Source organism: Thrips palmi, unplaced genomic scaffold (assembly GCF_012932325.1).
Source record: "Thrips palmi isolate BJ-2018 unplaced genomic scaffold, TpBJ-2018v1 HiC_scaffold_18, whole genome shotgun sequence".
Lineage (NCBI taxonomy): Eukaryota > Metazoa > Arthropoda > Insecta > Thysanoptera > Thripidae > Thrips > Thrips palmi.
The window spans coordinates 11,541,662-11,554,210 of record NW_023144627.1 but is presented as its reverse complement, the minus strand read 5'-3'; the positions used below and the strand labels follow the sequence as shown (position 1 = coordinate 11,554,210).

General features: G+C 44.9%; 3 protein-coding genes and 1 non-coding gene across 8 annotated transcripts in view; 2 read left to right on the top strand and 2 right to left on the bottom strand.

The window, feature by feature from the left end:
- Positions 1-4,691, top strand: part of LOC117644388 (protein phosphatase Slingshot) — a 63,663-nt gene extending 58,972 nt beyond the window's left edge. For all 4 annotated transcript variants that reach the window (XM_034383801.1, XM_034383802.1, XM_034383804.1 and 1 more), the window contains one exon: positions 18-4,691. In XM_034383801.1, the coding sequence (XP_034239692.1) occupies positions 18-1,882 (1,865 nt within the window). In that variant the 3' untranslated portion in view covers positions 1,883-4,691. The remainder of the gene's footprint in view (positions 1-17) is intronic.
- Positions 4,692-4,704: 13 nt separating this feature from the next.
- Positions 4,705-7,155, bottom strand: LOC117644389 (POC1 centriolar protein homolog A-like). The gene is made up of 7 exons (XM_034383805.1): positions 6,496-7,155; positions 6,161-6,420; positions 5,646-5,835; positions 5,371-5,575; positions 5,172-5,273; positions 5,007-5,099; positions 4,705-4,932 (listed from the first exon to the last, which is right to left on the bottom strand). Exons 1-7 carry the CDS (start codon positions 6,615-6,617, stop codon positions 4,747-4,749), a joined length of 1,158 nt encoding a protein of 385 aa, XP_034239696.1. The 5' UTR covers positions 6,618-7,155; the 3' UTR covers positions 4,705-4,746.
- A 598-nt stretch (positions 7,156-7,753) lies between these two features.
- Positions 7,754-11,516, bottom strand: LOC117645035 (MAPK regulated corepressor interacting protein 2). 2 transcript variants are annotated; one of them, XR_004587698.1, is made up of 7 exons: positions 11,238-11,516; positions 11,058-11,145; positions 10,493-10,602; positions 10,361-10,414; positions 10,218-10,277; positions 9,846-10,141; positions 7,754-9,526 (listed from the first exon to the last, which is right to left on the bottom strand). XR_004587698.1 is itself a non-coding variant. In XM_034384919.1 (6 exons), exons 1-6 carry the CDS (start codon positions 11,287-11,289, stop codon positions 10,068-10,070), a joined length of 438 nt encoding a protein of 145 aa, XP_034240810.1. In that variant the 5' UTR covers positions 11,290-11,516; the 3' UTR covers positions 7,754-10,067. The 2 variants fall into 2 exon arrangements, 1 of the variants encoding a protein (XP_034240810.1); XM_034384919.1 differs by having other exon boundaries at positions 7,754-10,141.
- A 153-nt stretch (positions 11,517-11,669) lies between these two features.
- Positions 11,670-11,740, top strand: Trnag-ccc. Its single transcript has one exon. It is a non-coding gene; the product is annotated as a tRNA-Gly (tRNA).
- The last annotated feature ends 809 nt before the right edge of the window (positions 11,741-12,549 follow it).

Sequence of the window (12,549 nt, the reverse complement as noted above, 5' to 3'; positions counted from 1 at the left end):
CGGTGTATTCATTCCAGGCCCTACTTCAGTCTCTCTAGAACACCTCAACTCAGATGGGAATACAACTAATTCACCTGAGCGAGACAGCACTTGTGATCAATCCAGTACAACATCAAGCATATCAACCACTCGAGGGCATCAAAGTTTAGGAGAACAACCAGTTACTCGCAATTACAACAGAAATGAGAGAATGCCTTGTAGCAATGGACTTATGTACAGTGTATCTCAAAACAAAGTGGTACATCTTCCGGGTTCAAGTCCTGCTTCAGCAACATCTAGTCCCGCTCTTATTGTGAAACAAAGAGTGACACAACTGGAGTCAGCTGCAAGAACAGGGCTCGTTCTCAACCTTACTTCTCTGCTTGACTCTGATGCTGTGGAAGCGACTTCGCAGCCACTTGCAGAGGGGTTGGAACCAAAATCCGAAGAATTAGTGAAAACTCATGAAGTCTCGTCAGAAAAGACAAATTTGGAGAGTGAGCCAGAGAAAATCTCCAACCTGAAGAAGCCTGAAGATCCATTTTCGAACCAGCTTGATCTTGTGTTTGAAAAAGAGGAACAGAAACGGAAGGTTTCAGTGACACCCAACTGTGCCGAAGGCAATGCAGACGTTTTGACACAAAGAGATTGCCCCTCCAGGCAAAGTTCTTGGAGCTCGTACGACAGTGCGGTAGTGCTTAGGGAGGCTCCATCGAGGCAGAGCTCATGGGGCTCTGGTGATACTCGATGGGGCACACTCCCTTCCCGAAACAGCTCTTGGGGCTCTTATGACATTCGCCCTTCTGCTCCTCAACAAGACAAAGAAGACGGATGGCATCCAGGCTCAGTTAGACGGACTCGACACAAAATTGAGGAAGGGAAGGAAGACAACGAAACTCCCACTTCTACTTCTTTGTCCTCAACATCTGCCTCTCTTCGACTGCACACACCTCGACCCTACCTTGCACCTTCAGCCACCTCCAAAAGTGCCAGCTCGAAGTCCCCTCCAGAAACGAAAATAGTTCATTATGCTAGTTCTCCTACATTATCCTCTCACAGTGCAGGTGAGAATGATGTGTTATTGGGTCTTCTCGGTTCACCACCAACTGACAAGATAGCAGTGTCACAACCGAACATGACACTTTATCATCCCAGTAGAACTTCGTCCGATGTGGAATCTGTCCTGTCTGTTAGTGCTCCTGCCGCAACTTCACTTTCTTTAGTTCCTGGAATGAGGTTTAATGCACCAATGAATGACTCTGTTTCGGAACTCCCTGGTAAGGTTAAGAATCTCACAAAAGAATTTGAAGTCAAGTCAGGTGCAGTATCTGGTCCAGTGACTAAAGACAGCCAAACTGTTGGAGCATCCACCGAGAGGGTCCGCAGTTTACCTTCATCACCTGTTAGTGTACATCCTGATCGTGAACCTCAGCCTGCTACAGGCAGCCCTCTCCCCAGTCCTTCTTCATCAGCAGAGGACCTATCTGTTAAAGTACTCGTAGGGAAGTACGAAATCGCAAAAGCGGTAGAACCTGCGCCATCAAAAAGAACTAGGATTGTCTCTGAGAATGAAGTTCCACGGAAAGCATCACAACCTCCCATCCCACCTCGAAAGTCCAGTTTCGATGTGCAAAACAACACTTCGTCATTACGGCATAATTCTGTGTTAGTAAATCATCTAAATTTAAGAAATGGTGTTAAAGCTGGAGGTGGGCTCCGAGTTGGTTGTCCCCCTCCCAACAAAGCCATATCTAGTATTCCTAGCCCAAGTGTAGTTGTTGCAAGTGTGATGGCTGTGGCAAACAATAAAAAGCAACAGCAGGGCAAGACCCATCCTCTGGCCAGGTTAACGTCAATGAGCAAGGTTCCTCGACACACGAATCCTGTGTACAATACAATGTGATTTGATTTTCTTATTGTTATGCTAGCATAATACATACATGTTTCAGTTTCTGTAGTGTTCTGACTCATTGAAGAGCATTGAACCATAGACCTCTAACTGAATTTGTGACTTCTTTAAAATAATGCACTTTAAAAAGTGCAACTTTACTTTGAGCCAGATTTTTTTTATTCTTGTATTGACTTATGGCTAAACAGTAAACATTTTGGCTTCCATTTGTGCCAAGTGTGCTTCTGGCAAAGTGGAATAGACAGTGTTTATTTTGAAGTGTTGTGATGATATGCTTGTGTTAAAGTGCAGTTCCTATTGTCAAGAACTTGTATGGAGCAGAGTAGTGCTATGCAGGAGCAATGTAGACAGCATTTCTGTTACTTCATATTTAATGTTTACCAAGATACTGATCTCTTTTCTAAATCGTCTGTGCCATTTCAAGTTAACTGTCATTCAGTAGCATTACTCTGCACCCAACTCTAGTTCCCCTTTGTTTGGATTTTTTAAAATCAGGTAATCAGGCAATTCTTCTGTAGCACAAGATGTACCAGTGTGTCACCCCTTTGACTTCACATTTTGTGCATAGTATTTTGAGAGTTGAGCTACTTCTTTTGTGCATGTTTTGGGTTTTTCTTTTCCTTTAAATTATTGCACTGACTAGGAAAATTTTCTATGAGGGGAACAGAGTTTTAGAAGGGGAGGGCCCTGCAAACATTGTGATATCTTTTGTTTCTGTGTTATTGTGTACTCTAGTTATTTATATGCATTGTGATTTGAATATACTTGGGTTGAGTGACCCATCGGCATCACAGTCACCAAATAAAATATTTTTTTATAACTCATATTAAAGGTTGTTACCTAACCGAAAGAATATGATAATTTTTGTGCTTTTTAGTAAAACTTCAACTTGTTGTTTTGCACAAAAAGGCTTCCCAGCAGAAATATGTTTCCAGCTTAATTTTACTACTGTCTGTTTTGAGTTTTAAAATTTACATAAACTGGTGAAGAACCCAGATTTATGTTTGTAAATTATACCTCTATCATCTAGCTTAAATATGAGTAGAATGGTAGAATGTTGCCTGTAAATATATTTCTGCTGACTCATTATGTTGTAAGTAAGGCATCATTGTGTTTGTCCAACTTTTGTTTTGGTGCATTTCTTCTCTTAGTGATGGAATATTTTGCTTTCAAACATTTTAGCTAAGCAAAGTACAAAGATTAATTTCATTCTTACTACAAATTGTTTGATCAGTTTACCCTTTTCAAGGCAAATTTGGAGGACCACACAATGGTGCTCTCAGCCATTTGTAAACTCACAATAGATTTTCAATAACGTAATGACAAGTGAGAATTTTGAGTCTGATTGTATCTCTCTTTGTCATTGACCCAGTGTTCATTTCTGACTATTGATTTGTTCGTTCTAATTGTACCCCATTCCTCATAGCTTGAAACTCAGAACAGGGGTGGTGTTTGACTGAAATTGTAGTTGTTAGATGCAGGAACCGGAAACTTAAGTTCTGCTTTATTATTTGCTCATCTTATCCTTTGTCCCATGACTTTTGACAATAATTCTTCATCCTTTTTACTTTTGTTTTATTGTTTAAATATTTTACTGACTTAAAATTATAGACTGAATCAACCATGTAGTGTTCTGATATCAATTGAGACAAGATGTCATAGACATGTCTTCTGAGTACTTGCTTTCCTTATTCTTTTGTGACAAAATGCAATCAATGGTTCTTGCTCTGTTAAAACAAAAGGGACATTAAAAATCAAATGAAGAAATATATCTGTAAACTTTAGTTGTTGTTTACTGAGTTATCTTCTTTGCACTCAATTAAAGTAATGAATTTTTATGTTGTTCACCTTCGATGATGTCCTGATCTATTTACTGCCACAGACCTTAAGTTGCTATGTGTTTTTATCAGTAATAAAAAGTCATTTTCTTTGGAGGATCAGATCTTTGCTATCTTTTGTAGAAGTTTTAAACGGATCAAATTAGAATACCTTACAAGAAACGTTGAATTAAATTACAGCGTAAAGTTAATGTTGAGTCTTCTCACAGTAGGTTGTTTGGTGACCTGAATGGTCACCTGAAGGGTTAATCCTCAACCAACATCTTTGCTTCTGTGAATGTTCTCATAATTTTGGATGATGTGCTACGTGCTTCTCCGAGCTAAATTTGTTTCTGAAATTCTAGTCCAGCTGTGCGTTTCTTGTCTAAGGTACCCTTGATAATTTACTACTTGCATATCGTAAGTTACTGTTCATTTAGCATCTCATCTTAAAACGTATGAACCAGAGTTGTGTGAGTTTCCAAATTATATTTTTCAAATTTGTGAGATCTATTCTTCATTTGTATAAAGACTAAGTTTTTGGCCCTTACTTTAGTCTTGTTACACAATCTACAACAGATATTATTTTGCCTGATGTGCAATTTTATAGCTGAGTAGCTTCATTCTGTTTCAGTGGAAATTAAGTAATAGTAACAATTTGTCATAGGGAACCCTCAATTTCCCTATTAAAAATAATTTTGCCAATTTTCTGCATTGAAACCACTTTCTTCTTCTTCCTTTATTTTCCTGTCATAGCCAGCCTTATTTAGATTGAAACTCTGTACTGTGTCCATAGTTTGTAATTAATCCTATGCTGCTTCTGTGTTTCTTGGTGTGCCGAGTAAATTTGAGATCTGTTGTTCATAAAGTATTTTGTACCATATAGATTGTATGAAATATTGTAACGTACATTGTTTATTTGCTTCATGTGTGTTGTTTTTATTACTGTTTAGTCTCCGTGATCAAATAAAATTTAATACATCCAATGAAAGCCTCTTGCGTACTTTTCTGACTAACATTTCTTTTCATACTTCACATAACTCAGTACACTTCAAGCTCCATTACTTTGCTGTCAGAACAGACTGCCACTCTAGGACATTTGTATTTGTTATGGGGCAGCAGATTTTTGCCATTGTTAAGGGAAGGATTTGGCCGAATCTGGGCACCAATCGGTCCGAGAGCTATACTGAAGACGCCATGGGCCAGTCCAGAGATTGTTCCCACAGTCTAGAATACGAGGACAAAGCTATGAGAGCACATTTGAAAAAAATATGACTCACTGTGTTGGAAATATTACTCACCACCTTTTGTCCTATGTGAACTAATCTGAACAAATTGGCGTTGGATCCACCGCAGCAGAGCATATTTTCGGACAAATACCGTCCCGCGTACAGCTGGGGCACAAAAACAACAAAACGATTGCAAGAGAGAATAAATTCTTCGAGTCAATACATCTCGGCACTCACGTAAGACTTGATCCTGTCGGGTCGCAAAGTTTCAATTAGCGTGGCCGAGGCGGAGTCCCAGATCTGCAACTGGTCGTTGTTCCTCCACGAACAGGACATGAGCTGTGGCGGACACGGTTCTCTATAAGGACTTAGAGGACTTGGCGCAAGACGCCTGGTGGATAGGCAGCCGTTTCCACAGCCGTCCCCGTCTTTCTACCTCGTTGCCGTTGGCAGAGAAGTCCAGGGACTCGGTGCCGCCGACGTGGGCGTCGCCGCAGTGTCGCGTGGACTGGGCGAGGCGGATGTCCCAGAACTGGATGAGGTTGTCCCAGCCGCCCGTGGCCACGCAGTTGGGGTCCAGGGGGTGGAAGGCGCCGGAGAAGGTGCGGCTCTTGTGGCCGTCCACCACGTCGCTGAAGCCGCTGCAGACGGCCACACCACCGTAAAACGCGCACAGGGACAAGCTCGGCGCCACACCCACCGCCACCACACCTGTGCTCCATCTTGGTGACGAGCTGGAAGGTCTCGGCGTCGTACAGGTGCACGCCGCCGTCCTCACCCAGCGTCACGAAGCAGCTGCTGTCCGGGGCCACGGCCATGCCCAGGCACTGGCGGTCCTCGGTGACGACGGCCTTCACCACGCCATGCATCACGTCCCAGAGGCGAACCTTGCCGTCCGCGTCTGGGCCAGTGGCCCGCCCGGGCCACGGCAGGCCGGCGTCAAGGAAGGGCGTCCTCCGCGGCACAGTGGCCCAGAAGCCCGGTGGGGGCGGCAAAAACTCTGGACGCGTTTTGAGTTCCAGAGTCGCTAAGCGTAACTCGAACCGAACGTGTGACCCCACCAATGGATTCCTCGTTCGGAGAGCAATCCGTTGGTGGGGTCACAAGTTCGGTTCGAGTCGCATTCAGCGACTCTGGAGCTCAAAACGCGTCTAGAGTTTTGTCCGCCTCCACCGGTCTTCTGGCCCGCTGTGAGGCACCGGCCGCCGCCACTCACAGGCACTCACAGCTCGCCAGCAGCGTGGGCTCGGCGGGCTGCATGGGCCAGGGCCGCAGGCAGGTGACGGCCACCGCCTTGCCGGCCCAGGGCTTCTCGGCCTTGTCGGCGTGCTTGCGGCTCCTGCCCTGCACGGCCAGCTGCAGCGACAGGCAGCACAGCTCGTCCGACTTGCCCGTCTTGTACACGCGGATGCCGCCCGCCGTGTCGCCCACCGTCAGCAGCTTCTTGTCCGCGGTGTAGGCCACATTCAGCGCCCCCTTGGCGCCCCTGTGGCAGAGGAACCCCAACATTTTTAACACGAGCCGCAACAGTGTCTGCGTAAACAGACCAAAGGCGGCATACATGACGTTGATGAGGTACACGTCGCCGTCCGGCTGGGGCTGCGCGGAGTGCAGCACGGGCGGCAGGGTGAGCAGGCTGGGGTTGCCGAGCCCCACGGCCGAGGAGCGCGCCGACAAGGACATGAGGCGGTGCCTGCTGGCCCGCACGCTCAGCAGCACCTGAACAGCCAGGCCACAGCCATGCCACAGGCCGTGCAAACTTCCAAGGAGCGCCCAGTCCCATCCAACTCGGCTAGCCGCTAGTCGGAGGCTGAAGGTTGATTCCGCCCTTGGCAACGAGGAGATGAAATGACGATGACGAGACACCCGTTGTTGCAATCTGGCCCCACGCGTGCTGCGGACTCAATCCGAGAGTTGTTTCCGTCGCTCTGTCTCTATCGCACCCTGACGGGACACCCCGTGAGTGCGAGAGAGACAGAGCGACGAAAGCGACTGCTGGTCGCCTTATCTCTTTCTTTTCCCGCCTCGGCTCGGCTAGGCTCGGCCTACATGGCGGGGCGGGCCCGACAGGCAGACGATCACTTGTGGTCCAGCCGTTAATCGCAATCGCCTGCCGCCTGCGACCAGCAGCACACCCGCCCGTCGAGCGCGGGGACAGCGCGGGCTGCCTACCCGCACCTTCGCAGGCGCTAGAGCCTTGGGCTCCAGCACACAGTGGATTCGCCAGAAGACCGGTGGAGGCGGCCAAAACTCTGGACGCGTTTGGAGCTCCAGAGTCGCTACATGGGACTCGAACCGAGCGTGTGACCCCACCAATGGATTGCTCTCCGAGCGAGGAATCCATTGGCTGGGTCACACGTTCGGTTCGAGTCCTGTGTAACGACTCTGGAGCTCAAAACGTGTCTAGAATTTTGTCCGCCTCCACCGGTCTTCTGGCAAATCCACTGTGCAGCCAGGCGTTGATTGGACGCTTAGGGCGTGGGGTGGGCATTCTCCACGTCGACTAGGCCCCCAAGGTGCACGTACGTTGGTGACGGACGGCCTGGTGCCCGTCGTCCCGGCCAGGGTGACGCGAGACGGCGCGCGCGACGCCGACGCCATGATGCCCTTGCTGCTGGTCGTCAGCGGTGTGAGTCTGCGCCTGGGTCTTGTCTAGTGGTCTAGTCCCGACCGGCGCGACTGTTGGACAACAAGAGGAGCATTGTTGACGCCCAGTTGTTTTGAAGACTGAACCAGACTGAACCACTGAACCACACTGAACCGGGTGTTTGACGGTTTCACTAGGGTGAGGGAAAGGGTGTAAATTCAAAACCACAGGCAACGTGTGACGCATCTTATTCTTCATTTTTGTTCCGTTTTCTTTTTACTCAACAAGTTTCTGTAACAAATATGTATTCACTAGCACAAATGACGCAAAGTCAAAGGTACACCGACATTCAACAACATTACAGACTAGCCAGTCAACTTTGCCACAATAACAGTCAGGCAAGGGACATAGAACCATCCTTACAATAGTTCAACAGTGTTAATTAAATGAAGATTCTGATAAGATACCTAAAAATCTGTCATAAGAAAAGATAATTTTTATGATTAATAAAATGACACAAGTGCCAGTTAGTTTCACTAAATAGAGCGATGAGAGTGCACAGAGGGAAGATAGTTTCAATCTAGAAACACTGCTTATCATGACAAAATGCCAAAGCAAGCTCCAGGTCCAAAAATAAAATTGGAAGGGAGAAGGCAGGTGTTCCCCATACATCTGTGAAGTGTTGTGATAAAAGTGGGCATTCCCAAGATGTATGTTGAAATGAGGCTTGGCCATTTTAGCCTACATACCAGGTAAATTCTTGGCCTCAGTGCCAAGAAATTGCCTGGTAAACAATCTCTCCTACATGAAAGCACACAGGGAATTCTTAACCACTTACATGGCAACCCTGCATATTAAATGTAACAAGTAAGAGAGACATTTAACAGCACAATTTAAGTGAAAGCTTGTACCACATAAAATTATTGGAACAATGATGATGAATATTGCTTTTCGAGTGGTAATACTTCAGCTTTCTATCCGACCCCAACATCGGATATTTCTCAACAAAAGTCATTGACCCTTCAACATCACATACAAAATCAAGTCTACAACAAACACCATCATCATGAGCAGACATGAATATCATTGTCACATTATTAAAATGCCAAATCATTGTGCACCTTAAATATACAATATAAAAATATAACATAGCAGGAAGTAACAGCATGTTATTCACACACACTCTCACACAGGTCCTTGAGGGGGAAAAAAGGAATTAAGTGAGGTTCAATTTTAAATGCAGCAGGAAATTTCCTAACATAAAAATGTGCCATTATTGCTAACCTGCTGTATTCAACAATGTGAGCCACACCCTTAGCAAAATATAGGAACTTTCAGGAAAATTGATCATGAAATAAAATTTTTATGTGGTTAAATCTGGTAGTACATTAATCTTATTTAACAACTGATGATGGTGTGTGTTGGTGCTGCAAGTTCATGAGACGTTTTAAAGTGCAGAATCAAATTTGAACAGGAAGATAAGATGAAAAAAAAGGAGAAAAAAAAAGATCAAAAAAGTAAATAATTTCTGTGATATAATGATAAAATAATGAAACCTCTGAAGAAAAATATTTAACTAGTACAAAAATTAGAAAACATAACAATGTAGCAAAACCTATTACAATATTTAACACAATGGACACGATAACAGTTGGTTAAAATTTCTTTGTAAAGCAAACACAAAAAATTATGGTGCCGCTACAAAAGGATGGACACATCATCTCTCATGACTGGCTTCCTCTCCAAAAAGAAAACAAAATAGCTGCTTATAAAGAATAAGACAGATTATTCCAATGCTGTTGGTTATGTTTTCTCTTTCACTACATAATGCTGTATACAACTCAGTGAAGTTGTACAAGCACTCATTTAAACTACTCTGTTTTGACTACTGCTAGGGACGAGGTGAAAAAGAAAAGCTCACATAAAAAGGTGGCCTTCAGTTTCATCCAATCGTCAACCTCTTACTAATAGGCCCAATTTTAGTAGACGAAATGGGCGCATTGAGCTGTAGAAACAAAAATAACAACGTCAATAGGAAATAGCAAACTTACAGATCAATGAATCAATCATCTTGTTTCCATACAAAACTCTCCTAATAAGTTCACTAATCAGGTACATTTCCACGACATGACCAGCTTTCCCAGGCATATCCTGCTGATGGATCATGACAATCCCAGATGAGATTATGACTGCAGAACCAAGTTTGTAACATATAATATACCGGCCCTATCAAGAAAAAAATTTAATAAATGGAATATGCCAGAAAATGCCAGAGACATCATTGGACATGACACCCAAAACCTAAGGAATCACACTCAACTCACTACGAGTCCACTATCCGGTCAGGAATCTTGAAGGTGTTTCTTCTAGATGCCTTTTCTTGCATTTAAAATTTTTTTGGTCCACAAATACACCAAGACTCATCTCAATTGGCATTCCACGAACCACTAATGCATGGCAAACATGCCACACTTGATCATCATGTTGTGTTGGCTCCCATGATAATGAAATTGCACACCAGCTTCCAAAAGTGTCCTCCATATGGTTCAAGGAATTGATTTTGTTATGTTGTTGAATAATCTCTTGCCCCACCATGATTCCAGGTCAAATGGCTTGAAATCTAAACAATTAAAAAGAGGTAAGAACTTTTGTTTTTCTGACAACTTATGTGTTAATACTGATGAAATTTTCCAAACCTTGCAAGAGCTCGCTGGGCTCGCAGTCGTTGTAGTACACAGGAGAAGGTGGCTGAGGGCCTATTTAGAGAAAAAAAGGCAAAATTATTTCTGTCTCCACACTCTTGCAGATTTATCGACTTTAATATCAAATAAATACAAACTTTGTCCGTCTTCCTGTGGCTCTACTTCACACTCTTTGCATACTGTTGTCCAAGCTGTTGAGGGCAAGAAATATATTATAAAATTGTTATGTTGTACCAACAAAAATAATGATGCAATACTGCTAGACTTACAGTCATAAATAAATTTAATTATTTCTTCATGCTGTGGACTTATGACTTCTTGGTGGTATCTATTGTGGTTAGATTTCTTCCCATTCATATGGAAAACAGGTTTCGGAGTGCTGCAACATGAACTAAGTGTTAAACAAATAGTCACTAGGGACCCATAAGAAAAGTAACAATTATTTGACACCAACAAAATATGGTGGCCATTGAAATATAGATGCAAGTACAGTTGAAGAACAAAGTGGAGTGCGGGTACACCACATAGCAAATAATTTAAACGGATAGGGTTAGGGAAAAGCGAATAGTGCCAGGTTATGGTCACTAGCAAATTAACGAAATAAACTGGAAGAAAGTGGAAAGACAAAACTAAGACTACTCAGTTAAGTTCAAATAATTGTTTAACAACAACAGCAGCACTCGATTTGCAACAGAAACTTTCACCAACTTTTACACCCTCAAGCAGTGCAATTACATAAGATTTTGCCAAAATTTAGATTTGGCGATGAATGGCACACTTCAACATGAACTTCATACGACACTGTTAACAAGACGCATTTCAAAAAACACTCACTTTATAACATAATCCTGGTCTTCTTTGGAATCTGTGGATTTTCTAGCGTCGCGGAGGGTATCCAACCTCTCAAGGTTTTGTGAGATACCTGCGGAACAAAGTCCTTGTTGTGTAAAGCTTGTCTTTCTGGACTACGTGATCATGCATTACGAGTTCTAATCAATTGTGTCGTTTCCTTACCTCTCCGCGTCTTAGCAACGATTTTGCTTGGGCCCTTGGATACAGTATACATCTTCTCCCGGAACCCTCTGTTCGGTTACTGCTTGCACAGCTGAGCATTGTGTGATACTTCGTGACGTCACAAGCAGACGGCAGACTGCCCTCGCTCTCGCTCTCGCGCGAGGGACACGACACATGGCAAGTCCTGAAGCAACCGCAGGGCTTGCAGGGCTTGCAGGCAGCCCTGTCGCCTTGAATTCAAGGATCGAAAAGACGAGTTTTCCAAAGTTTACTCCCCTGGGGAAGGAATGAAGGGCATAGTGGCAGGATTGGCGCGCAGACGGAGAGGAAGGAGGAAGAGACGAGCCTCCATCGCCACCGCCTTATCGTACAGGAAGCGCCGACCCCGCCACTCCTTTCAAAAACACAAGGGAAGGCCGCGTCGCAGCAGCAGCACTGCTGGTGTAGTGGTATCATGCAAGATTCCCATTCTTGCGACCCGGGTTCGATTCCCGGGCAGTGCACCACTTTTTGCCCCGTCCGCGAAGATTTCCCGATTACACAATGATGCTCTTGATAAATCAGCAAAACACCAACAGAAAAACAACAGGAATGGGCAACGTAGTGATGCCATTTTTTTCGGGAACATTTGATATGCCGTTTGTTACTATGAAAAGTCACTGAAAAGGGTTAACTTGCAGTCGTGTGGTCCTTCTTTTGCCAGCAGGCCAGCAGGGCGCCGGACTTCCCTCGACTCATCAAAGTTGACGTGAAATGTCACAATGTGAAAATGATAGGCTAGACCAGCAATGAAGTCCCCCCCCCCTAAAAACACCGTCCCATGGTTTATGTAAGCTCCCTTACTGAGGAAGGCGACCGATGGTCACGAGACCGTGGCCAACCTGACGACGGCCTGCAGGCTGATTCCGAGAGTCGTTTTCGTTGCTCTGTCTCTCTCTCTCTCACGCTTATGGGGCGTCCCTTATAGGTGCGAGAGAGAGACAAAGCGACGAAAGCGACTCTCGGAATCAGTCTACTAGCGGACGACGGCCTGACGCCAGCTGGCTTGGCTTCCCTTCCCGTTCACTGTCCACTTTGATAAGGACGAGACAGAGACAACAGCCGAGCTATACAGAAGAGCGGTTTGTCGCGCTCTGTCTCCCTCGCACCCTTACGGAGAGCTCCATGTGTGCGACAGAGACGGAGCGGCGAAACGACTCGTGAATCGCTCGGCGGAGTGGCGCTGATTCAAGAAGAATGCGAGAGATGTCGTTTTTCACATAATGAGCTGCAATCTCCGCAAGGACACGTCCTTTCCGTTTCCTCATGTTTT